Here is a 25,327-nt window from a genome sequence, read left to right as displayed (position 1 = left end):
ACAATAAATAGTGCTAAAAAAAAAGCAATCAAGAAAATATTTTATTCAAGTTTAACAGTTAGCAGCACAATTACAACGTAATCATTTCACAAGCACATCACTTCACAACAAAACCTGAACAGGAACGTGCGTCATAAAAGTCATATTCGCTGCGGTATTTCTATGATGTGAATACAAAAAGTAATGAATGATTACAGAATGAAAGAAAAAAAAAGGTTTCAATGTTATTGATGTCATCTACAAAACTAGGAGTACTGGTACCAGTACCTTAAATTCTCTATGATGGTATCTTGCCTTACTCTCTTTCTATATTTATAAACCGGTAATAAAATAAAATAAGCATAGTTAAAATACATTTTAAAACACAAATGTATTATTATTATTCAGCAATACGTTGTTCAAACCCTGTCGCAATAACCCTCAATTGAGTGATTAACTATACATTAAAACCATGTTCATTCTAAAACAAGACTTCTTTCAATGTCAATGAACAATTCTGTTGGGTAGTGTAGATACCAATGAGAAACACGATGTAGACACCGACATTTCTCGATGAATAGTGTATACACCCCCTAGATACCTGGTAGGCCTACTACTTAACCGCCACATTAATAGGCATTGCCATAATTGATCAGCTGGTATTGCCCAGTTTTCTGGTACCGGTATTTAGAGACTTAGGCACGCAGTGGCATTTATAGGCATGTGTAAACTTCAACTTAGTTCACATGTGCCTCATTTCAACATTGAGCTTACCGTTACTAGATTCTAACGAGGCTAATGGAATTGTTCTTTTTAAAGTAAGGGGCAGAACGCTAAGATGTATGGTTGAACAGGGGGAGACTATATTGCGGAATTGTTGGATAAAAGGGGACAATGGTTTCATAATCCTATATCCTAGCCATATTCAAGTGTATTGCATTACCACTACTAACACAATTTTTATCGTCAAATATTCATTAACCTATATAAATGTCAGAAAATCACTTTAATTTATAATCTCTTTGATTCAAACTGAAAGCAGGTTTACATAGATTTTTGTTATAGATTAAATAAGGTATATTTTAGAACATGAATGAAACATTTGCATAGTAGGCCTACTGATATAAGCAAAGTAGGAACAAACGATTTCCTATACAATTAAAATGGTATTCTAAGAAAAAGACTACTTGTAAATAAATTTCATTGAACTTTGCATGTGAATAGTTAGATTGCAGTCTATGGAGACAACTATTGGATTTTATTAAAGCAAGTATTTTTTACCATTATCCTAAATAGCTCATTGTTAACTGGAACTGAAAACTTTTAACTATTTCAAATTCGGCAACTTCATGATATAGCCATACATACTGATAGGATACATTCTAAATAATTCATAATAATTCATACACTAGGTAAAAAGTAAGTAAAATAAGAAATTATTAATACTTGAACACAGATACATATAAATATGATTGACTATTATGCTCCTTATCACATAAATACTCAGCCCATTTACTATGAAATGTCCACACTGAGAACACTTACTGAAAGAGTGTGGGGTACTGCTACTAAAAAAAAAAAAATAACAGGAAAATTCAACCCATGGAATTTACTCATAGTTTAAAAAGTAAAACAGTTGTCTCCACATAACCCTAGCTGGCTAAAATCATCTACATGCTAAAATTGTAACAAAAAAAATAAAAATATTTTAGGTATATGCAGGAGAGACATTTTATTTCTTATAGCAATTTCTTTCCCTACCAAAATTTTCTGTATGAAAAAAAAGAACAGCTTTCAGCTACATCACTGTATCAGTAAAATCAACAAATATTTTATATTGAATCAAATTTATTACATATTGCACTTTCAGCAGAATGTTAATATGAAATAAAATGTAAAACGTATGGAATGAACATAATGATAATCATCAGACTCACTAAAAGTAATGATAACAAATGAAATGAATAAATAATATATTAATAAGAATTATAATGTAATTTTTTTTTTAACAAGTGAAAACAATATTGTTTGGAATTCAGGTTTCCTAGGAATACAACAAAACAAGTTCATTTCAAAAACTATTATTACAATGGTAAATAAATGTGATAAAGAAGCTACATCACAACACACAAGCATTAGTTTCTCAAAGGCACATTCATACTTGGGTATAATTGATGTGAGATGAAATACTTGGGCTACAATCTCAAAGTCTCAGATTTATATAAATCCTCTTACTATGGTTATAAAACAGTCCTACCAGCACAAGTGTTGTATCAACATTGTTTGGATTACATTGAAAGACTGGCTGTACATGTTATTCAGTAAACATTGGATACAGCTAAAATGTAAGAACTTCTACATGTCTTTTATTATGAATCTTTATGCCTTAAAGAAAAAATTAAATTTTTAAACAGGACTTGCTTTCAACTAAAGTTATTAAGTTAGCTACAGAAACAGCACACAATATAAGATTCATTATTTTATATACACATTGTGTAATTGCCTTAAAATTTATGGTGATATACACAACTAAATGGAACATATAATTAATAATTAAGATTAAAAATAAATCATAATACTCCATTTCATAAGAATTTGTTTCAAGTCGCATCCTTTTTCTCAAGGCACTTTACTTAGGAAAATTGCTAACTATGTACATCAAGTTAATGGATAGTCAAAAAATAGTTTGTGTTACAAATTAAATTCCATTTTTTCAAAAGACTTTTAGAGATTTGTAGAGAAGTCTAAAGATAAACAATAAATGACTACTTTATTTGAAAATGTTTTTTTTTTCTAAATATTATACATATGTTTGTTTGTATGAAGAGTTTTCATTAATATATAAAGACTCAAATTAAAGACTTTAGATCTAAGTCATAAAATAAGATAGAAGACCCATATATCTTTTTAGGATTTAGTTTCAAAATAGAAAAAAAAAATTGTTAAAATGAAATACCAGTAAATTTTAAATTAATTTAAACCTTTAATGATCGATGGTACATTCTGTATTAAAAATTGCAATTTGTTTAGCACATCACACCTAAAAGTCTACATTTTAAAGGATAAATTCATAAAAAAAACAAAAAACAAGGCCATTAATGAGAGATTTCATCTTATCAACCAAGAGTGTCTACATGAAAAGTAACAAATGTATTGAAACTTACCCCCCCCCCTTCTTCTTTAAAAATATTGGATTAATTAATGCTCATTATGGATAATACTGAAATACTCAAACCAATTTTACATTTTAACTTTTTTTTTTAAATTGTCTACGTAGCATTATTTAGAGCTTAAAAGAATATGTTCCTTTTATTTATATTAATTTTTAATACTGTTTAAAAGAAACATTGAATAGTTCAAAGGTACAATGGTCAGCCTTTATCACTCCAGTTTATGAAAGTCTTTGCAGGATAATTTTATTTCTTAGAAGGAAAGTCTGGGCACAGATAATCAACATCAGTTGTAATTTCAAACTGTTCACTTATTTTTTTCTACCGTTTACTTCAAACACAGTGTAATCTTCGTCATCGTCATTGCCATCTCCTAAAGGTTCCATTTCCATGTCTCCTCGCTCACCTTGTTGAGTAATGATACCATATTTCCTTGACTTTGTTCTTTTTTTTCTCAGTCTGTAGAGAAGTGAAAGAAAGGAAATCCTTTTTTTAAATTCTGTTTAAAAGTTGGTTTCATTTAAATGTGTATGTATGTTATTTTCAACAAAATTTCAACAGATCTTTTTCATGTACTCTAAAATCTATGTCCAAAGTATAAAGAAAAATATAATAATAGTAAAATAGAATTCTATGTAATGGCAAATTTAGGAAAATAATTACCGGTACTTTAATGAAGATAAAAATGTAAAAGATCATAACAAGACTCAGAATCGAACAAGATGTTACTATTTTAAAATATATACCCAAGACTAGTATTACGCCTACACCCATTGATCTCTTTCCGGGCTATAATGATTATTTAAGATGTACATTTTTAAAAAAATTTCCAATACATGGGCAAAACTTAAATGATCCCTCTAACATACGTTTTAGCCACATACACTGAATTGGAATGGGTCTCTCTCTCTGAAACATCCTTTTTGTTGATTTTTTTCACCCTGCAGATTGTTATCAATGTTTTCTGGCATAGACTTTTGACTTAAATTAGAACAATCCGTTTTATAATGCTCCCCCCTGACACACAAAACTTTGCACCCGTAATTAAAGTATCACTTTTACTCTCCCTCCCCAACTACAAAAATTTTTTGTTACGACAATCTCTGAATTTTCTTAAGCGTCTCAATCAATATCAAAATATTTAATATACACTCAATGTTGCCACACACACTTTCACAATTTTTCGGCCTTTATTATAATGACACCTGTTAATTTTTTTTAAGCATCCTCCAATGGATCAAACCCTCACACAAACTTTTCTGCTCCTGAATTCTAGCACCATTGGTTAATTTTAAGCAATGTAAGGTATTAGACACAGCACACCATGCATTTTCTGAAGGCTTTTAATTGAATGAGCCCCACCTCCAAGCCCCCCCCCCCCCCCCCTTTCAATTTATTTTGGCTTTGTGTTCTCTAAAAAAAAAAAAAAAAAAAAAAAAAAAAAAAAAAAAAAAAAAAAAAAAGGAAATATTAGTTTGGATTGTTAATTGTAATTGTTTATTGGACCCCTTCTGAGAAAAGACAGAGCTACTGGGCATACACACACACACACATATTCACATGGGCGAAATCATTAAATCATTTCTTGCCCTCTGTCTGAAAAAGAAAATAGACTCTAGATCTATCTTTTTGATGCAACACAGCTGAGTTTATTCTTCACTAAAGGGAAGCGGAAATATAATATGATGTTAAGTAAGACAAATTAAAAATAAGTTGACTTAGGGATAAAGAAAGAAAATGTGCTTTAAGAATATGCTATGGAAGTCTTATTATTATTTTTTTTTCTATTTCAAAGTATTTCTATTAAATCCTTTATAGACTTATGGGGAAATACCAAAAACAAATACAAAGGATTAAAAAAAAAACCTAGTGGTTTTTTTTTTTTTGCGAATTGATGCGTTACGGCTGCAAATGTGTCAAAACTTTGCCTTAAAGCAAGAGGTAAAAGGAACCTGTGTAAGAAATTGTATGCGTATCTGTTCAACAGTTGATAAGATCTCTTGATACACACATATAATGATTCAGTGGTATTTTTGGCATAGATTACCAGTATATAATCCTTTCAATTTAAAAAGAAAGTTATTTTAAAACTGAAGAGAACAGTTATCAAACAAATAATCAAATTTACCTTATAGCTCGCACAATGAAGTACACAATAACGATACCAGTGACACCTAATGTGACATAAAGTGTTCTCAGTAACATGTTTTTATCCTTCATAACATCAAAAATGGATCCATCTCCATAAATGATGCTACTGCTATTGGATCTACATTGAGAAGATGTTTTATTTTCAGGAAGACTGCAGTTAGTCATTTTGTCATCCAATTTTTCAGCATGTGTTTCTTTGGTTTCTGTGTCTACAGATCTTTGTAGTTTATTATCTACATCCTTATTAGCTCTTCTAAATTTCAGTGACTGTTGTTGATCATTACCATCTACTGAAGAGGCGTGAACTTGACTTTGTGGCAAAATTAGCTGTACTGCTGCCAAAATGAAAAGCAATGAAGCTAATGTGGAAATTGAAATCTTCGGCAGCAATTTCATCATCTCTATTGAAGTTGCAATGTTCATCTTGAAAACAATTGAGAAATAATAGATCTATACCTACAGAGAGAGCAAGAGAGAGTAGAATAAAAGTAGATATAGCTCTATATGCTATATTAAAATAATATCTATTAACTGTCCTATTTTCTAAAATATACAATAATATGGAGTTGAACTAGATCTATGATAAGTGATATACTTATTTTCTATCATTATGATTATATAGATTATTAAATAATATAGACCCATAATAGAGTCTAGAATAGTCTAGATCTACTATCTAGGCTAAGTCCAAAAGTCCAAGCATAGACTGTAACTTACTGACTACTAAATACTATATATATATATTCAAAACCTGAATCTGATCTAGATATGTAATAATATAGTTACTATTACTATTTTACTAAGTTAGCTATTGGGGTACCCTACTAAGTTTGTTGTATATTCACACTCACAATTGACACAATGAATGACTTAACTATTTACAATACTTGAGCTGAATCATCTACTACAACAAACCCCTGAAAGGCCAAGAAGCAGCAAATGAATTCATTAAGTTTTTCCAAGGCGTAGGACAAATACAAATCAATGAAAGTAGAAACCAAAACAAGCCCTGGGCCCAGACAAAATATCAAATGACATGCTTCTTCACTTGGGTCCTCAAGCCAAAAGAAAACTGCTACAAATAGTCAATGCTAGCTGGAAATCTGGCAGAATTCCAAACATCTGGAAAAAAGCCATTATGATCCCTATACTAAAGCATGGCAAACCAAGAAATAAACTGGATAGCTACCGTCCCATCAGCCTCACTAGCTGTACTTGCAAACTGATGGAAAGAGTGATAAATAGAAGGCTGACATGGATCCTTGAGTCAAATAACCTACTCATTGAAGCCTAGGCTGGCTTTAGAAAAGGCAGATCAACAGAAGATCAAATCGCCTTCATCACACAAGAAATAGAAGAGATGGCTTTCAAGAAAAGAAACCAACAACAATTGTGTGGGTTGACTTAGAAAAAGCATTTGACAAAGTCTGGGAACAAGGTCTCTTGCTCAAACTAATCCAGCATCACATATCCCACAGAATGTACAACTGGATAAAGGAATATCTAAATAATAGAAAAGCCTTAGTTTGCATGCAAGGACAAAGAAGCCACACAGTGGGTATAAAAAATGGCGTCCCCCAAGGAGGAGTCCTACCCCAACACTTTTCCTAATATTCATAAACGATCTAAATCAAAACCTGCCAAGAAAAGTTAAAAGCAGCATGTATGCAGATGACCTTGCCTTAATTAGCACAGAAGAATATGTAGGAACATTGAAATTTCGATTACAAGATGCTCTCGATATACTCAATAATTGGTCCAAAGACTGGGGCATGTCCATCAACACAAAAAAGACCACATATACCATATTCTCACAATAAAACAACAAACAATGAAATTAACATTAGATAAGGAAGCTTTAGAAAAAAATTAAAGCCCTACATACGTTGGAGTCACCTATGACCCGAGACTAACCTGGAAAAGCCAAATAGATAAAACACAGACTAAAGGCATCCAGAGACTATCCCTCTTGAAAAAATTAGCTGGCACAGATTGGGGAGCAAATCACAACATCCTGAAAAAGACCTGGAGTGATCGTTAAATGAACTTGTGTGTTACCCGTGCTTGTAATCGTGCTAGTATTTGTAATCGTGTTCGCATTATCGTAGTCTGTGAATCGTGACCAGTCTGTACTGTGTTATTGTGTGTATCAGTCGTGTTTTATTGAAATAAAGCCTTGTTTCTAAGGTTATGAATTGACTTAGTATATTACAATTTATTTCAATAAAACCATTCTTAAATGGACAAGTTTTTGCGTCCCAATAGACTGGATGCTGATCCTAGTTCAACTAATGCTTCAGTTACATGGAAACATTGGATTTCTTGTTTTGACAGATTCTCAACGAAGGTAGGGGCTAGTGAAAGCGAACAGTTTGACCTGCTATGCAACTTTGTGTCTCCATCCTTATATCAGTATATTTCTACCTGTTCTAAATACTCAGAAGCAAAATCTATTCTTGAGAATTTATTTGTGAAGGCCCCTAATGAAACATTGGCCAGACATTTGCTTGCAACTTGCAAACAAGAAGTCGATCAAAGTCTTGATCAATTTGTACACAAGCTGAGAGTGATGGCCAGAGATTGTCAGTTCCGAGCTGTCAGTGCTGACAAAAATGAAGAGGACGCCATTCGCGATGCCTTTGTTAGCGGCATGCGTTCGAGTGTAATTAGACAGAGGCTACTTGAGAAAAGATCCCTTGACTTGAAAATGGCTTTAGATATTGCCAAGACTCTCGACATGGCCCAAAAAGAATCCAGTTCGTTTAGTACTCCGTCTCAATTGGTAGAGTCATCTCCTTCGTCATCGGCAATCTCAACCGAAGAAATGGTGGACTCAGAAACAATCGCAACAGTGAATACTAAATGTTTCTTTTGCGGAGGTAGTCGGCATCTCAGAGCGAAATGCCCTGCCAAAGACTGCATGTGTCATTCGTGCGGGAAAAATGGACATTTTTCGAAGGTTTGCAGGTCTCGCAACACTCCTATAACCAAAACAAAAGTCAAAACATCTCCTAGCCACGAGATTAAAAGACAATCTTGTAAAGATTGTAGCTGCATTAAGGACTCTACACATCTAACATCACTAATTGCTACTTCGTCTGTACCTGGTTTAACTCAATCAACAGTACACATCTCTGTAAATGGCGTGAACCTAAAAGCCCTAATTGATACAGGTAGCGGGGAAAGCTACATTTCTTCAAACATACCAAGAGAGTACGATTGGTCAGTGACACGTTCAAAGCACAAAATTTCTATGGCGTCATCTCAACTGTCAAGCGTCACAAGAGGCCACACGTTTGCATCGCTAAAATACAAAGGGGAAGTTTACAATCAATTCAAACTTTCGTTACTAGATGAACTTTGCACTGATGTAGTGCTTGGGTTAGATTTCCTCGCATTACACAAAGAACTGATAATTCCATTCAACGGTGGTCGACCTGCATTTCATGTCTGCTCGCTCAATGCTGTTAAGGTAGAGGCACCACAATTGTTTGCAAATTTATCCCCTGATTGCAGACCTATTGCTACTAAATCTCGTCGTTACTCCTTCCAAGACACACAATTTATTAAAGCTGAAGTTGAGAAATTGATACGAAACGGTATCATTGAACCTTCCAAATCACCTTGGAGAGCTCAAGTCCTTGTCACGACCAATGAGCGGCACAAAAAGCGAATGGTCGTTGATTATAGCCAAACTATAAATAGATTTACTTACCTGGACGCTTACCCCATGCCTAGAGTGGATGAAATGGTGGAGAAAATTTCCAGGTATGAAATCTTTAGCACATTGGATCTGGAGAGTGCTTATCACCAAATACCTATCCAACAGAGCGAAAAGAAATACACAGCCTTCGAAGCTTGTGTAAACTCTACCAGTTTTGCAGAATACCCTTTGGGGTCACTAACGGTGTAGCTTGCTTCCAGAAAACCATAGACACTATTATAGAAAAAGAAAAGTTGTCTGACACGTTTGCCTATGTCGACAATGTAACAATATGTGGTACAGATGTAGACTCCCATAACAAAAATCTGTTGCATTTTCAGAAGGTAGCTCTGGAATACGGAATAACTTTCAACGAAAGTAAAAGTGTATTTGCTACTAAGAAGGTAAAGCTGCTTGGATATGAAATATCCAAAGGGCATTTGAAGCCGGACCCTGATAGATTTCAAGCTCTGCGAGATTTGCCACCTCCAAAAGATCTGAAGTCTCAGAAAAGGATTGTAGGACTTTTGGCATATTATGCTCACTGGATACCAAATTTCTCCGACAAAATGTATCCTATAATGAAAAATCAAATTTTTCCTGTACCTACAGAAGTAAAAACAGCGTTGGAAGACTTGAAAGAAGAATTGCAGAAAGCAGCAATTTTCACCATAAAGTATGACCATCCTCTAATTGTGGAAACTGACGCTTCTGACATCGCAGTAGCTGCCACTTTAAATCAGGAGGGAAGACCTATTGCATTCTTCTCTAGAACTCTTTCACCTACTGAAAGGCATCAATCTGCCATAGAGAAAGAAGCCACTGCAATAATTGAAGCCATACGCAAATGGAAGCATTATTTGTGTGGCAATCATTTTACCCTTATTACGGACCAGCGGTCTATTTCATACATATTTAAAGACACTCATGACAAGAAAATTAAAAACGATAATATACAAAGGTGGAAATTGGAACTAGCAAGCTTCAAGTTTGATATACAGTATAGACCTGGGAACGCCAACACAGCAGCAGACACCTTGTCTAGAGGGCACTGTGCAACCATGACGAAACAAAGTAGCCTGAAGACGTACCATGACTACCTGTGTCATCCAGGTGTCACTAGACTTCTACATTATGTCAGGTCAAAGAACTTACCCTTCTCGGTTGAAGAGGTCAGACAGACCATTCAACAATGCAGAACCTGCAATAGAATTAAACCGCAATTCTATAAGGAATTTGCAGGTACGCTCATCAAGGCCACACAGCCGTTTGAAAGAATAAGTGTTGACTTTAAAGGTCCTTTGCCATCAGCTACTCGCAACAAGTATTTGTTAACAATGATTGACGAATATTCGCGGTTTCCATTCGCTTTTCCCTGTCCTGATATGACATCTAAGACAGTAATAAAGTGCTTCGACCAGTTATTTTTCCTCTTTGGAACACCCAGTTACATCCACTCTGATCGTGGCACATCATTTATGTCCACAGAAACTACAGAATATCTACATTCTAAGGGCATAGCCACTAGCAGGACAACGCCCTATAATGCCAAAGGAAATGGGCAAATAGAAAAGCTGAATAAAACATTGTGGCAGGCGATTTTATTAGCATTGGACTCAGGGAAGTTGGAACTATCACAGTGGGAATCTGTGTTGCCCCAGGCACTTCACTCAATTCGATCATTACTGTGTACTTCTACTAATGAAACTCCACACGAACGGATCTTCAAATTCAACAGAAGATCGCCAACGGGAACATCCTTGCCTACTTGGCTACAGAACCCAGGCAAAGTATTACTAAAATCCCCTGTAAGATCTTCAAAATTTGACCCATTGGTACAAGAGGTTGAACTTATTAGCTGCAACCCACAGTACGCCCATATACGATTTCCAAACGGCCGGGAGGAGACAGTGTCCCTTAGGCACCTGGCGCCAAAGGAAAGTTCCACGAACGACTATTTCGAACCAGAGAACGGTATTCTGCCTCAAGAGGTCGGTGACTCTTTGGATCTCTCACCAGGGAGTTGCTACGGGCCTGAAACTATCAGTAATTCACAGAGTCCCACCCCAATGATGTACAACCAGCCAGAAGTCAACAGTGACTCACAGGGGAGCCACCCAATGCCAGAGGCCAATATTGACTCGAGTCCCGTACAGGACAGTTACGACATGCAAGGAGAAAAGTCTACGCCAGAGATACCTCCGGATCCTTCCCTTCATACGCATGGTTATAACCTAAGACCCAGAAAGAAATAAAGGAGGGGTGAATGGAGTGATCGTTAAATGAACTTGTGTGTTACCCGTGCTTGTAATCGTGCTAGTATTTGTAATCGTGTTCGCATTATCGTAGTCTGTGAATCGTGACCAGTCTGTACTGTGTTATTGTGTGTATCAGTCGTGTTTTATTGAAATAAAGCCTTGTTTCTAAGGTTATGAATTGACTTAGTATATTACAAGACCTATGTAGTATACCGTTACGTAAGACCTGTACTAGAATATGGTGCCACAGCATGGGGCTAAGCAGCCCAAACCAACCTAAGAAAAATAGACAAGGTTCAAAATATTGGTCTAAGGATAATGAAAGGAGCAATCAAAACAACACCCATAAGAGCTATGGAGGAAACCGCTGCCCTGATCTCTCTGGATGAAAGAAGAGAAATAAAAATCCTTTCCCAATTCACTAAATTGGAAACCATGGAGAGGCACCCACTCAGAACAAAAATCCACAAAACTGGCACAAAAAAACGTCTCAAAAGGACCAATTTCATACAGGAATCTCTAAACCTAAAAAAGAAACACCAAATTGAAAAAATTACTCTGGAATCCTCGATACACTGTAATGAATCTCCACCCTGGGACGAAAGCCCTCTTCCTACTATAAGGGACCATATTGAAAGCATAAAAAGAAAATCTGATTACAGACCAACAGAGCTCAAGAAAATAGTGAACTGTTTTCTACATACCAATTATCCTAGCAATCAGTGGATCAGAGTTTACACAGATGGCTCAACCCATAAAGCCACCACAAATGGAGGAGCTGGAATACTTATCGAATGGCCAGATGGAGGAAAACTAGAAAAATCCATTGCAACTGGAGAGCTCTCTGACAGTCACAGAGCAGAAAGGGAAGCACTAGCACTAGCTGCTACCATGCTAGCAAATCATCCAAGTTCCCCACACAGTCAGATTGTCTTTCTAACTGATGCAAAAACAACCCTCCAAGCCTGCAAAACTCTGATTCCTCATATATTAAAAATCTCAGAACAGCACTTACAAAGCTCAACAACAACAGCAAAAAAACTGTAATTCAATGGATACCAGCTCATATAGAACTAGAAGGAAATGAGATGGCTGACACACTCGCCAAGAGTGGGAGAACTAACACACTAATAAACTCTGCACTCTATCCAGAAGAATTGAAGAAATTAATCGTAAATAAAATAAATGAGAAATGGACGAGCTCTCATCCAAATCACAAGAAAGATGACCCTTACTATAAGCTATCCCGACAAGACCAGAGTCTAATCTTTCGACTCAGGACCGGACACAACAGAATGCGACAACACATGTACCGGAAGCTCAAAATTGGAACCAGTGAAATCTGCCCATGTGGAGTATCACCAGAGAATGCAGACCATGTCCTCCAAAACTGCTCTCTATACCAAGAGGCCCGTATAAGACATTGGCCCCAAATCACCCCAATAGAAAGGAAACTATATATATGGAGAGCTCCCTGATTTGGAAACCACTGCGCAGTTCATCTCATGTATTGGTCTACTCATCCGAACACTCCAACATAACAATGAGAACGAAGAAGAAGAATCTACTAACTTTAGACCTATTATGTATGACCTAGAATCTAGATTAATTATAAAATAATATTAGATCTATTAACAACATTAGATTAGAGTCTATTAGAGCACTAGAGTCTAGTTCTATAATACTATATATATAATATATATTACTATATAAAGTAGATCTATATCTAAATCTAATTCTAACTATAATTTGTTAATATCTAGATCCTAGAATCTAGACTAGAGTTGACTAGACTAATATGTTATTAATAATAATATTATTATATATATATAGTAGAATTTTTGTATACACAGATCTAGAACTATAAACTAGACTCTATATATAACTGTTACTATACCGGGGCCTATTATGCCCTATATTAAGTAGATCTATATTTCTATCTTAGAAAATCTTATACTTTTAGTCAAAATAGAGTCTTAGAGAATTACTAAATTTAATAGTAGACTCTAGATCTATATAGGAGTATATTATTATACATTGTATACTATATTACTATAAGTATAACTATAACTATATTAATTATATCTAGAGTCTATACTGACTATACTATTTTCTAAATTGGATCTAGATTTAGATCTATACTACATATCTACTTAACTATGCTATATGAATGCTTAAATTTTAAATTTAAATTCACTTAAGTTTTTGTTACTTTTTATTTTTTAAGGCATTTAATTTAAGTAGAGTGACTCAATCAGTTGCTTCTGTAGGCACTTTAGCGACCTTTACTAAGTAACGTAGTTCGACTTAGTTTAGTCTTACTCTTAGTTTTAGTGACTTAGACTGAACTTAGTTAGACTTAGTTTAGTCGTGATGTGAGTGTCACTTGCTTGGGCCTGGGCTTGCATAGACTCTATCACTCTAACTCTCTATGATAAAGATAGAGACATGAATAGAGTGATTATTTTTATACTAGATTTAGGACAATCTGAATCTACTTACCTACTACATCTAGATTATCTAGGTGACGGTAGGTCTAATAAAGTCTACTTATTATTTAAATTAAATATAGTATACTAGACTAGTCCTAGTAGTGTCACTGAGTGTCAGCTGAGTAGTGATAGACTGTGACTCACTCAACTCACTGCTCAGTCACTGCTCAGTCAATGACTAGCTAAACTAGAGTCACTGACACTAGAGACTGTCACTATAGTCCCACTCACATCACAGGTCTAGTCCCTAGTAGTTGATCTATTCATTATTATGGTAAACTGATAAAACTTGACTAATCAAGATCTAGATCTACTCTAGATCCTAGATTATATTGTGATTCTTGATTGACACGCAATTTTTGTTATGAAGATGTAAACTGTGATTACATTTCCGCCGGAAACTATCATTGCCTAAGACCAGGTAGTTTACATATGTAGACTAAATTAAATTTAGATATACCTATATATTAGAGTCTATATATAGAATAGATCTAGATTCTATGTGACTATGTATATATATATAGATAGATCTAGAATCTACATTTCATTTAGATCTAGATTTATCACAGGGCAAATAGAAACAGTAAGATGTGTGGTTTTTTTTTGTATAGATCTAGATCTAGATCTAGAGCTAATCTAGAGCTAGATCTAGTATTGAAGTTAATGCTATAAGTATAGTATAAAAGTATAAAAACATCTAATTTATGCTAGTTTATTATATATACAAAGATCTATAGACTATACTTAGTATACTATCTATAGTATAGATCTAAATCTAGATCTAGAATAGTAGAATCTCTAGACTCTAGATCTATCTAGATATCCATATAAGAAGTTAAAGAAGACAAAATAATTTTAGACGGAAAAAAACAAACAAACAATAAACGTAAAAAAAAAAAAATGGTAATAGATCTAGTTTAGATGCCCTTTAAAAAAATCGTATTATGGGTAGGCTAAATAACGAATAAAGTATAAAGAGAATAGATCTAGATCTGATCTAGAACTAGATCTAGTGACCACTACTGCACTAGTGAGTGACTAGTGTCGACAACAACGTGAACAACAAAAATATTACTGCACTGACTGATCTACAACCTAAGACGCCTTAGCCTTAGACTTAAAACATGATTATTGTGTGTGGTACTTACTGTCTACCCTGTCTACTGACCTTTAGTGCCTTGGCTTTATGTTTTAGTAATAATTTTATAATTCTAAATAAACGTTTAACGTTACTATTAATACTATTATAATAGTAACGTTTATTTAGAATTCAGTAATTTAGATCTAGGACTAGATCTAGATCTAGATTGATTTTAGCAATCTAGAATAGTTACAATAGTAATAGTATAATATTATAAGTATTACCCTAAAGTTACAATTATTACATTTACTAGATCTAGATCTTACAATATACAATACAATATACATTATACTTCATTATACATACTAGACTTAACTCTAGACTCTAGATAGAATAGATAGATCTAGAATCTAATTATTAAGTAAAGATATATTCTAGAATTTAGATCTAAATTTAATTTATTTTTCAGTAGATGCTAGATCTAGACATCTAGATCTAGTCTAGTCATTATTATCTAGTCCTAGTCAATCTATTATACTTATAGTTATAGACTAGATTCTATATATCTAGTACAGTGAGATGAGTGTAGTCTGTAGATCGAGATCTAATACTTGTAATAGTTATTAATAGTACTATAGTAATTTATAGTAGTATAGATTTAGTCAGATTATTATAATTATAGATTTAAGATTATCTGTCACTACACTTGTGACCTAGACTAGCCACTATAATAGCGAGTGACTTATTTAATAATCTCTAGAGACTACAGTTGTAGAGTTGTACAGTGAATTAGATCTAGAATCTAGATCAATATAGACTATATTTTTTATAGAAGCATATATATAATATATATATATATATATATATATATATATATATATATATATATATATATATATATATATTAGATCTAGCCTAGCTATACTGCTATAGACTCACTATAGACTAGTATAGTGTAGTACTATAACTATAGTCAGTATTGACAGTATCTAATAGACTAATAAAGTCACAGTCTAGTGAAGTGTCATTGAATATAAATTTGAGTTGTAGGCTACTTGCACTCTTAAACTTAAATTATAGATTTAAGATTATCTGTCACTACACTTGTGACCTAGATATAGAAACCAATATATAGAAACATAAACTGATAGGGAGAGAACAAACTGTATTAATAAATGGCTCTAAATCAACACCAATAACAGTAAACTCAGGTGTACCTCAAGGAACAGTCTTGGGTCCACTACTATTTTTAATTTACATAAATGATTTACCAAATTGCATTACTTCAGGAACAAAAGTCAAATTATTTGCAGACGATTGCATAATATATAGAACAATAAAAACAACACAAGACACAGATATTTTACAAAGAGAATTAGATGAATTACAGAAATGGGAATCAAATTGGAGCATGTCTTTCCACCCAGAAAAATGTCAGTTGTTAAGAGTAACAAAAAAACTAAAACAAATTAATTCCACTTATCTTATTCATGGCAAACCAGTAACACAGACTAAAAACGCAAAATACCTAGGTGTTATAATAAATGAAAAACTGTCATGGAATCCACATATTGATGAAACTATAAAAAAATCAAACAAAGCATTAGGATAAAGAAATTTCTATAAATCAAATAAGAACATAAAATTAAAATGTTATTTAACCTTGGTTAGGCCAATAATAGAATATGCATCCTCCGTTTGGGACCCCTCAACTCAAGAAAACATTAAGAAACTGGAACAGACACAAAATAGAGCAGTGAGATTCATAACAAATGAATATTCACATTTGACTAGAGTAACACCTTTAGTAAAATCACTAAATTTAGAAAGCCTTCAGGACAGAAGACTCAAAAGTAAAGTAGCAATTATACATAAAACACTGAACCATAATCTTCAAATACAAAAACAAAATTTAATAAAATACTCTGAAAGACACAAAGATAAAGGCACATTCCTCATCCCATATGCTAGGACAAATTTGTACAAATACTCCTTCTTCCCTAGTGCTATTAGATCATGGAATGGGTTGCCTGAGCTAGCTAGGACGTAATCATCTTCTTTTTTGAAGTAACATCTGTATTATATAAGATATATATATATATATATATATATGGCTCCTTTTGTCTCGAAAGGCAATGGATGCGCCCAAATGAGTCACTGGTTTTGGCTTAATCTTGAGACGGGGCAGAATCTGGTGTGGCTAATCAAGCCAATTCTTATATATATATATATATATATATATATATATATATATATCTAGCCTAGGTATAGAGTGTAGTACTATAACTATAACTATAGTCAGTATAGACAGTATAGAAGACTAGTATAGTCACAGTCTAGTGAAGTGTCATTGAATATAAATTTGAGTTTGAGTTGTAGGCTACTTGCACTCTTACACTCATGCCATGGATGGCTGCCTAGTCTTGTAGTATTTACTAAAACTATATTAGTATAAATTAAAAGTAAATATATCATAGATTGACATAGACATGTGTCACATAGTAGATCTACAAATCTAGATAGATTCTAAATTTAGATCTAGAGACTTTTCTAGATCTAGAATTATAGTTAGATCTATTTATAGACAATGAATATAAATGTACTAATCTAGATGATAGTAGATATCTAGCTTCTTCAGAGTTCAAGATCAAGTATCATCAAGTCTTGGTTTGTTTGTGTATTACACAGATCAAAATTCTAAAACTATTGGACTAGTGTTGAGATTAGGAATAAAGATTTGACAACTAAGCTAGATCTGGGGACTATATTATTAAGTTGCCTAGGTGGTACAAGATTAGTGCCTTTTTTTAAAAATACATACACATGAATGTTCCTTCAGAATTGAAGATTATTATCCAAGTTAAAACCTCCCACAGGACGGCTGAGGATAGCAGTGGTAAGGATTTGAATCTGAGACCATGGATACGATAATCCAGAGCGCATGCCACACAACCTAGTAGCCATCCACTTTACTGTGAGTCTGGAAAACATAAGATAATTATAAATGTCTGGAAAAAGTCTGGAATTCATTTTCACTTAAGTTGTGTGAGCCATGATGCACTGTAATGTAATACATGTATACAATTACCTGGTTTCTAGACTACCTAAACATTAAAAAAGAATACAGCTTAAGAGCAGATTTTCATTTAATAGTACTATCTTATTTTTTTCTACAAAGCTTTTATATTAACTCACTCTGTCTGTCTGTCTGGTAGAAATTGTATACATGTTTTTTCTTCCACTTCACATTCTCAAGTTGAGATTTTGTACAATTATTCATAGTCAATGACAATACATGAATCATAAAAAAAAATAACTAATTAGTTACTCAATTAGTGGTGTTTAATTATTTTTTTATATAGAAAAAGGTAGCTAAACCATTCAGTATTGAGAGACATGACAATGTTTTTGTTGTTTTTTTTTCCTCTTACATAAAACTTTTTTTTTTTTTTTAAGTTTTTTATTTTTATTTTGCTTGTTTATTTATTTGTTTAACATGGAAAATTCAAAGATAAATGAAGCCAATTAGTGATAACATTAGATATTTTAAACTTCTTTTTTTTTTCAGATGACATGTTTTGACTCCTTAGGCTTTTGAAGATCTCTCAGTGTAATGTTTCATCTGGAACATAATTCATTTAAAAAATAAATCTGTCCAAAAGTTTTTGGTTGGAATTCCTACAATGTCCTCTAAACCAGTGAATGCAGAAAATGCCCACACATACAAATTGGTTGTAGTTGGTGATGGTGGTGTGGGCAAGTCTGCCTTGACCATACAGTTTTTTCAAAAACTCTTTGTGCAAGATTATGACCCAACGATTGAAGACTCTTATATTCAGTATACTGAGATAGATGGAGAATGGTGCATTTTAGATGGTAAGTTAAGCCTTGAAGTGGAATTTTCTATAGCCTTCTCATTTATGGATTAATGTTTTAAAAATGTACTAAGCCAAAAGCTAAGCATCTAAAAAAATAATGGTTTAAAATACTTATTACAGTACTGGATACGGCAGGTCAAGAAGAATTTAGCGCTATGAGGGAGCAGTACATGAGAAAAGGAGATGGATTCTTATTAGTATACTCTGTTACAGACAGACAAAGTTTTGAAAATATCAGCAATTTTCACACTCAGATTTTGCGAGTTAAAGACAGGTAAATGATACACATTTAAAAGAATTTTTTTTTAATTAAAAAAAGAGTTGTTGTCAACAGATTACAAAGTTTAAAGAGATATTTCATCAATCTTCGATTCAATTCTTTTGATGTACTCTGGATTAGAAACTGTACATTTGACTTCATTTTAAAAACAAACACCACACATGTTTGACCTTATTTTTGTATTTTTTTTTAAATGGAATTTCAATACTGTTTACTCTTGATAGTTTGACAGTTATGGGATCGGAAGGGTGTCAGATTATTGAAAGTGTTGGATTATCTTTTAAGGATAAATTAAAGAATAGAGAGAAAAAAATAACTTATTGATGCAAAACATATCCCTTTCACATACACTGTGCTAATTTACAATTTAGGCCTGCCTAAATGTAAATATACATACTACAGTATACATTAGTAACATGTAACATGAAGTTAACTTGAGACAGATGGTCACTTAGTGTGTCAGATTATGAAGTGTCATTTAAAGTTAATACTTTTTCCATGGACAATGGACGTTTTGGGGTCTAGTTTTTATGGACTCATCCAAGCTTGAAATTCTGTAATAGATAGAATGGGAGCAGCATCTTTTCTTTCAGTGTGTTGAAATGAGTAATCTACATTATGAGCATGTCTAGCCTAATGAGCTTTATACTAACTTTACAGAAACTGCAATGGGAAGTTAATTTAAATACGAGTAGATAAAATAATTTTTAACAAAGAGGAAGATACTCTTTAAATTTTGGTTAGTACTATAAGAGTCTTTATTGTAGATTGTCTTGCTTGACAGAAAGCTCTAATTAGCTAGTTTTGTGGTGTATCTGATGTACACAAGAAAAGAAATGTTGATATGCTAGGGTTCTTCAAAAGTAGATATAATAAATAAATTTTGAGAACTTTTTAGCACTGCAGAAAAAAAAAATTGTCGAGTGCTTCTGTTTGTAGTTCAAAATAATTAACATGCAGGAAGCATTAAACTTTCACTCTTTGACTTATAACTTATTTAAAAACAAACACGCGACTAAGTAGCTGCAATAAAGGATATTTGATATGAAGATCAACTGCCACGCATTGAGACATTGTTAAAATTATAACACAGTTCTTTTTTATTTAGTTGGCAACAGTGCCATTCAATTTAGTGTCCTTGACATTATTTAGTTTATTGTGAAAATCTCTAATATTGATTGACAACTTTCTATATAACTATGGAATAGTTTAGAGAAATATTTCAGTATATTTGTTTTTCTAGATGTTTAAAACTTTATTCACACACATTTTCAGAGATAATTTTCCAATGATCATGGCAGCCAACAAAGTTGATCTTATCCACCAAAGAGTAGTTACAGAAGAACAGGGCTTACATTTAGCTGCCAGTCTAAGGGTAACAGTGTTCAAGTGTATATATATATATATATACAGAATGTTGATAATGATATATTATTATTTTTTACTAATTTTTTAGCAATTATTTTCTATTCAGAAATTTAATGTGTTTATTTAATGCTTCCTAAAACTTGATTGCAGTCAATGTTCATAAAATGTTTGCTTGTTAACATGGTCCACAATCAAATTTGTGTCTCTTTGTAGTGCAGTTACAGTTTTAACCTCAGAAGAAACAAGAGTGATGGGATGAACACTTAATTTAAGAATATTTACTGTAATGATAAAACATTTCCTATGTTTAACATAATTTAACGACAATCTATGACAATTCAACTTTTTTTTTTTTTAGTATGTATTGAAACTTGAGGTCACTTCTGAGAAAATTATATTTTTACTTTTATTATTTCCATAAGCTCAAATGTAGTATAGAAAGAAGGCTGAATAGAAAGGGAAGTTTTTCAGCTTGCATTAGGAACTAATGCTGCACATGATCTTTCCAATTATACATTTTCTAACTTATAACTATATATATATTGTCTGAGAAATATCTTAAAAATACTCAGGTAGACAAAATAGAAAACACCAAACTGTGGAAGATGAGTGGTCAGAAAAAATAGAGGTGCAGACCTTATAGAGAAAGTGGAGATGGATTGGTCACACCCTTAGAAAAGATACCAACAACAGAACACAGTGACGCAGTGTACTAAATGAAGCTGAGAGAACAGGAAAGAACTGGGAAGCCATTCAAAAACTAGCAAGAGACAGTGGAGAGTGTTTTTTTTACCGAGGCCCTATGTTCCATTTACATATAGTTTATTCAAAGAATAATACCCCAATCAAATTCTATCTTCTAGATACCATATATTGAAACAAGTGCCAAAGATCCACCACTTAATGTTGACCTGGCATTCCATGAAGTGGTTCATGTTATAAGGTAAGGTTTATTAGCTTGTCACTGCTTTCTATAAAAATAGATTTTATGATTTTAATGAAATTATATTTAGATTCAAGGGGTTAATATCATTTTTTTTTCCAGGCGACAGCCATCTCCTAAAAAGAAGAAAAAGGCCTCCAGTGGCTGGCGTTGTACAGTCTTGTAACAATTTTTAGATACACATATTTTTACTTTCAGTAATACAGAGCTTTTTTTTTTTTTTTTTTAAAAATATACTTTTTTCTTTCAAATGTAATAACTTGTTTTTATTTCAATATTATATTCTTTTTAAAACTTTTTTTTGGTCATTTTGGCAAATGATTAAACTCAATTTTTATAAATTTATTGCTACAATATATGAGATAGATGAAATATTTAACAATTGGTTATAATTATCTACGGCATCTAAATAAATTATAAATGATCAATATTTAAGTGTTGAAGTAAAAAAATATCCTATCACTTTTAAAAAAGATGCTTTAGTTTTTTTTTTAAATTTAAAATTGAATAATGTAGTTGATATATATATTATTTGCCAGTAAGGTACAAGTGACTTTTGTGCAATTGAATATTGTGTTGCTTTATTTTAGAGAAGCACAAATATATTTATTTTATAGGCTTAAGCCAGTTAAAGACGTAGAATTTTTTGCTAAAGCAGGTTGTTATATTTTTTTCTTACCAACTATTTTATTATGATTAATCTGCATATTTTATATGTATTAATATTTGCATCAGATATTTGAATGATAAACCACTCTATACATGTGTTTAAGCCTGCCCGAGACATTGACAGAAAGAAGTGAGATTGTTTCAGTTTAATAAACAAGTGTGTACTCTAAACAAATCAGTACTTCTGGGCATTTGAAGCTCTTGTTGAACAGCTCCCTTTTTAACAATAATTTTAAATCCACTGAACAATTAAAATAGTGAATTATATTTCAAAAACCTAACCTATATAATTACATAATGTATTATTTAATAATGATTACCACACATTATTACAATAACTTTTATATAGGTATGTGATGAAGCTACTATATTGTTGTGATTTTACTCAAAAATTTTGATTATAAACAAAATTATGTACCAAACTAAAATGAGACAAATTACCTGGCACAAAAACTAATCCATTTTTACTTACTTTTAAACTCATCCTTTACTTATTTTAATTTCTATTTTTTTTTTACTTTAATTTATTTTTTTGTCTATTTTTTATTGGAGCAGTCATCTTTGGTTTTACTTTTGTTTCTATTTCTTTACTTTAATCTATTTTATTTGAAGAAGTCATCTTTGGTTTTACTTTTGACTAACTTTGTATGTACTAGTCATACCCATCACACTTTTAGCTGGTAATCTTGTATCATTTTTAAACATACAGCCAAAGATGTTGTAGTTTTTATCCATTTCTTTTTTTTTTTAAATTGATTCCTGAAAATATGAGTCTGTATCATTACAATGACCTTAAATTTTTTTTTTTACAGTTTTTAAGGTATTTCATTTTTTTATACATATATATCTATATGATGGACACATGTAGTAGTTGGCATACTGTTTTACATTTTCACCTATTTTTTATTTTGGTATGGTGTATGCATACTATTATGCATGCATGCATATTCATTTGTACAATATAAATTTATATTCATATATGTACATTTGTTTGACACTATAGTCTGCATATGTGTATTCCAAAAGAATTTTATGTGATACCAAAGTGTTAATTAGTAATTTCCTCTACGAAAAAAAAATGCACCTTGTTCTCAGGTCTGTTTACCTTGCATCTTCATTTTGCTCTATTATATGATCAACTGAGCTTCCATAGGATAATTAGCTGAAAATTGCTACCATTGCATTTGGGACCTTGGTAAGAAGAAACAGTGGAAGCTTCAACTGTTACACACTATAAGAATTGACATCATGAATGTATTGAAAGGAAGGAAATGTATTTAAGTTCAATAAAATGGTTCTGCATGAACATTTGGTTACTCTGCTCAACTCATGAGATTGTCTTCCTATGATGTGAATAGCAGACGGACAATTTCTGGTTTTAAACTGCTCACATTTGTTGAGTAACATTCTTGGAGAATTATGAAGGTGCTCATCTGACACTTGACCTTGTCAGCTATATTAGATTTGTTGGCAATAAGTTGTGGTACAACAGACTTTGACATTTGTTATGTGCAACTGACATGATATAGTGCCATTTTTTCTAAAAAAAAAATGTTTGTTGTAAATAATTATTAATTTGATTTAGAGTTGTGAAATTTCCATATTAGTTTAAATATTATTGCTATTTTTTTATACACATGTACATATAAAACACATAACCAGCTTTTGCAATAATGTAATTTTCATTTGACATAATTTCTATTTTTTGTTATTGAGAGAAACAACACATTAATGAGTATTAGTGTTTAGTTACTAATAAAATTTATGTGATACACTTTCAGAGATGTCATTTTTAAGCACACCCACTGTCAACCCTCAAATTTCTTTTTTGATAGAAGCATTTTTGGTGGACATTGTTGCTGGTTCTCTTTTTCTGTGTATTTGTGAAAAAGAAAATAGCTCTACATATTGTTGTGATTTTCTTTCTTGTAAACTGTCATGTCACTACTTAACGTACACCTCTTGTCACTTTAATGTAGCCTAAAATGTGTCTTGAAAATGCTTGTGATAGATCTCACTTTCAGCTATGCAATCTGCACTAGAAGAACAGGTATTCAGATTTGGAGTTGATTCAAGTTATAAGTACCGGTACTAAAATACTTTATTCACCTCTAGGAAACATGCATTGCCTGTTGTTTTGTTTTACACTTGAAATAAAAAAAAGAATGGTTATAAATTGTACAAAAAAAAAATATAAAAAATCCACCTTTTGACTGTAAAGCTCAACTTTTGTGCTCACATTCAATCAGCTGTACAGTTAAGTCACTTAGAATCATATACAATGAGTACAATCTTATATATTATGTTATTTAAATCTATTGTGTAAATGCAATCCACAATCTGTGTAATAAAAACTGAGTTGTTTCAATGACTTGTGTTAACAAAACCCACAAAAAGTCAAGTACGCAATAAGATCTGACAATGAGTGACAATGTTCATGTAATGAGCTTTTTTTTATTTTTTTATTTTGGTGAACTTTTTCTAATTGTTGTACATTCCTTTCTAAAACTGATGATAACATTTCCAATAATCTACATTATTTCTCACCTTTTTATCTACTGTTGGGTTCATCTTGTTGACTGTTTATTGGTGATACATGAGCATGCATTCTAGTATGATATTTCTTACATTCATGATATTTTATCTATTTCATTCACTGATTGGACTTTCAGACATTCGAAATTGGCATGCCTATGTATATTTTTAACTTGGTTTGGATTTAATTTTTCTTAACACTTTTTGTTTTGCAAATCTTCACAGGCCTTGTAACAACTATAATGAACAAACAAAAGTTAGTTCTTATTTGATTGTATTGTTATTTATATTTCTTTTCCTAACTGAAAATTTTCTTCAATAAATTTGTATTTGAAATTATTTTCGTGCTTGAAATTTTATTTCTAGATTCCTGTAACGAGAGCAACAAAGATCAAACTTAACTCAAAGGCAGTTCTCTCCTTCACCTAACCCTTAGCCTTTTGAACCGTTTGGGCAGCACACAGGGTCTGTCAATTTTAGGACCAAACAAATGTTTAGGAGCATTTTCCAAGAAAGTCTTAATGCTTATAATAATAATAATAAACAAGGTTACAAAGACAGGTTGTGTGGAAACACAAACTCAAAATCGGCCCCCGAAGTGGTCCACCCAGGCAGGCTTCAATATTTTCAGAATGAACATCCGAATGAAATTATATCAAAGACAAATGAGAGATAAGAATGGAGAAAGAAGGTTGACAGATCATGTGTGGTGCCCCAACGGTCCAGCAGATCAAAAGATTGGTGAATGTTAGATGTGAACCTGGCCTAACTAGTTCCCCTTTCAGACCTTGTGGTCTATAAGGCAAATGATGTAAGTTCA

General features: G+C 32.5%; 2 protein-coding genes across 11 annotated transcripts; one reads left to right on the top strand and one right to left on the bottom strand.

Annotated features, from left to right (window-relative positions):
- Positions 1-26: 26 nt before the first annotated feature.
- Positions 27-14,134, bottom strand: LOC106060649 (uncharacterized). 5 transcript variants are annotated; one of them, XM_013218613.2, is made up of 3 exons: positions 13,985-14,134; positions 5,278-5,756; positions 27-3,608 (listed from the first exon to the last, which is right to left on the bottom strand). In XM_013218613.2, the coding sequence occupies exons 2-3, from the start codon at positions 5,721-5,723 to the stop codon at positions 3,461-3,463; spliced, it is 594 nt and encodes a 197-aa protein (XP_013074067.1). In that variant the 5' UTR covers positions 5,724-5,756; positions 13,985-14,134; the 3' UTR covers positions 27-3,460. The 5 variants fall into 5 exon arrangements, with proteins under 5 accessions (XP_013074067.1, XP_055883057.1, XP_055883048.1 ...); XM_056027082.1 differs by having other exon boundaries at positions 5,278-5,723; XM_056027073.1 differs by lacking the exon at positions 13,985-14,134 and adding an exon at positions 13,764-13,902.
- An 18-nt stretch (positions 14,135-14,152) lies between these two features.
- LOC106060650 (ras-related protein M-Ras-like) lies at positions 14,153-24,846 on the top strand. Of its 6 annotated transcripts, XM_013218617.2 has the most exons (7): positions 14,931-14,947; positions 17,523-17,730; positions 18,403-18,710; positions 18,833-18,986; positions 20,268-20,367; positions 21,224-21,303; positions 21,406-24,846. In XM_013218617.2, exons 3-7 carry the CDS (start codon positions 18,518-18,520, stop codon positions 21,467-21,469), a joined length of 591 nt encoding a protein of 196 aa, XP_013074071.2. In that variant the 5' UTR covers positions 14,931-14,947; positions 17,523-17,730; positions 18,403-18,517; the 3' UTR covers positions 21,470-24,846. The 6 variants fall into 6 exon arrangements, with proteins under 6 accessions (XP_055883104.1, XP_055883078.1, XP_055883096.1 ...); XM_056027129.1 differs by lacking the exons at positions 14,931-14,947; positions 17,523-17,730 and adding an exon at positions 14,153-14,174; XM_056027103.1 differs by lacking the exons at positions 14,931-14,947; positions 17,523-17,730 and adding an exon at positions 14,181-14,336.
- Positions 24,847-25,327: the final 481 nt, after the last annotated feature.

The sequence above is a fragment of the Biomphalaria glabrata genome, chromosome 1 (assembly GCF_947242115.1).
Source record: "Biomphalaria glabrata chromosome 1, xgBioGlab47.1, whole genome shotgun sequence".
In the NCBI taxonomy this organism is placed as follows: Eukaryota; Metazoa; Mollusca; class Gastropoda; family Planorbidae; genus Biomphalaria; species Biomphalaria glabrata.
This window is presented reverse-complemented; position numbering and strand designations above follow the sequence as displayed.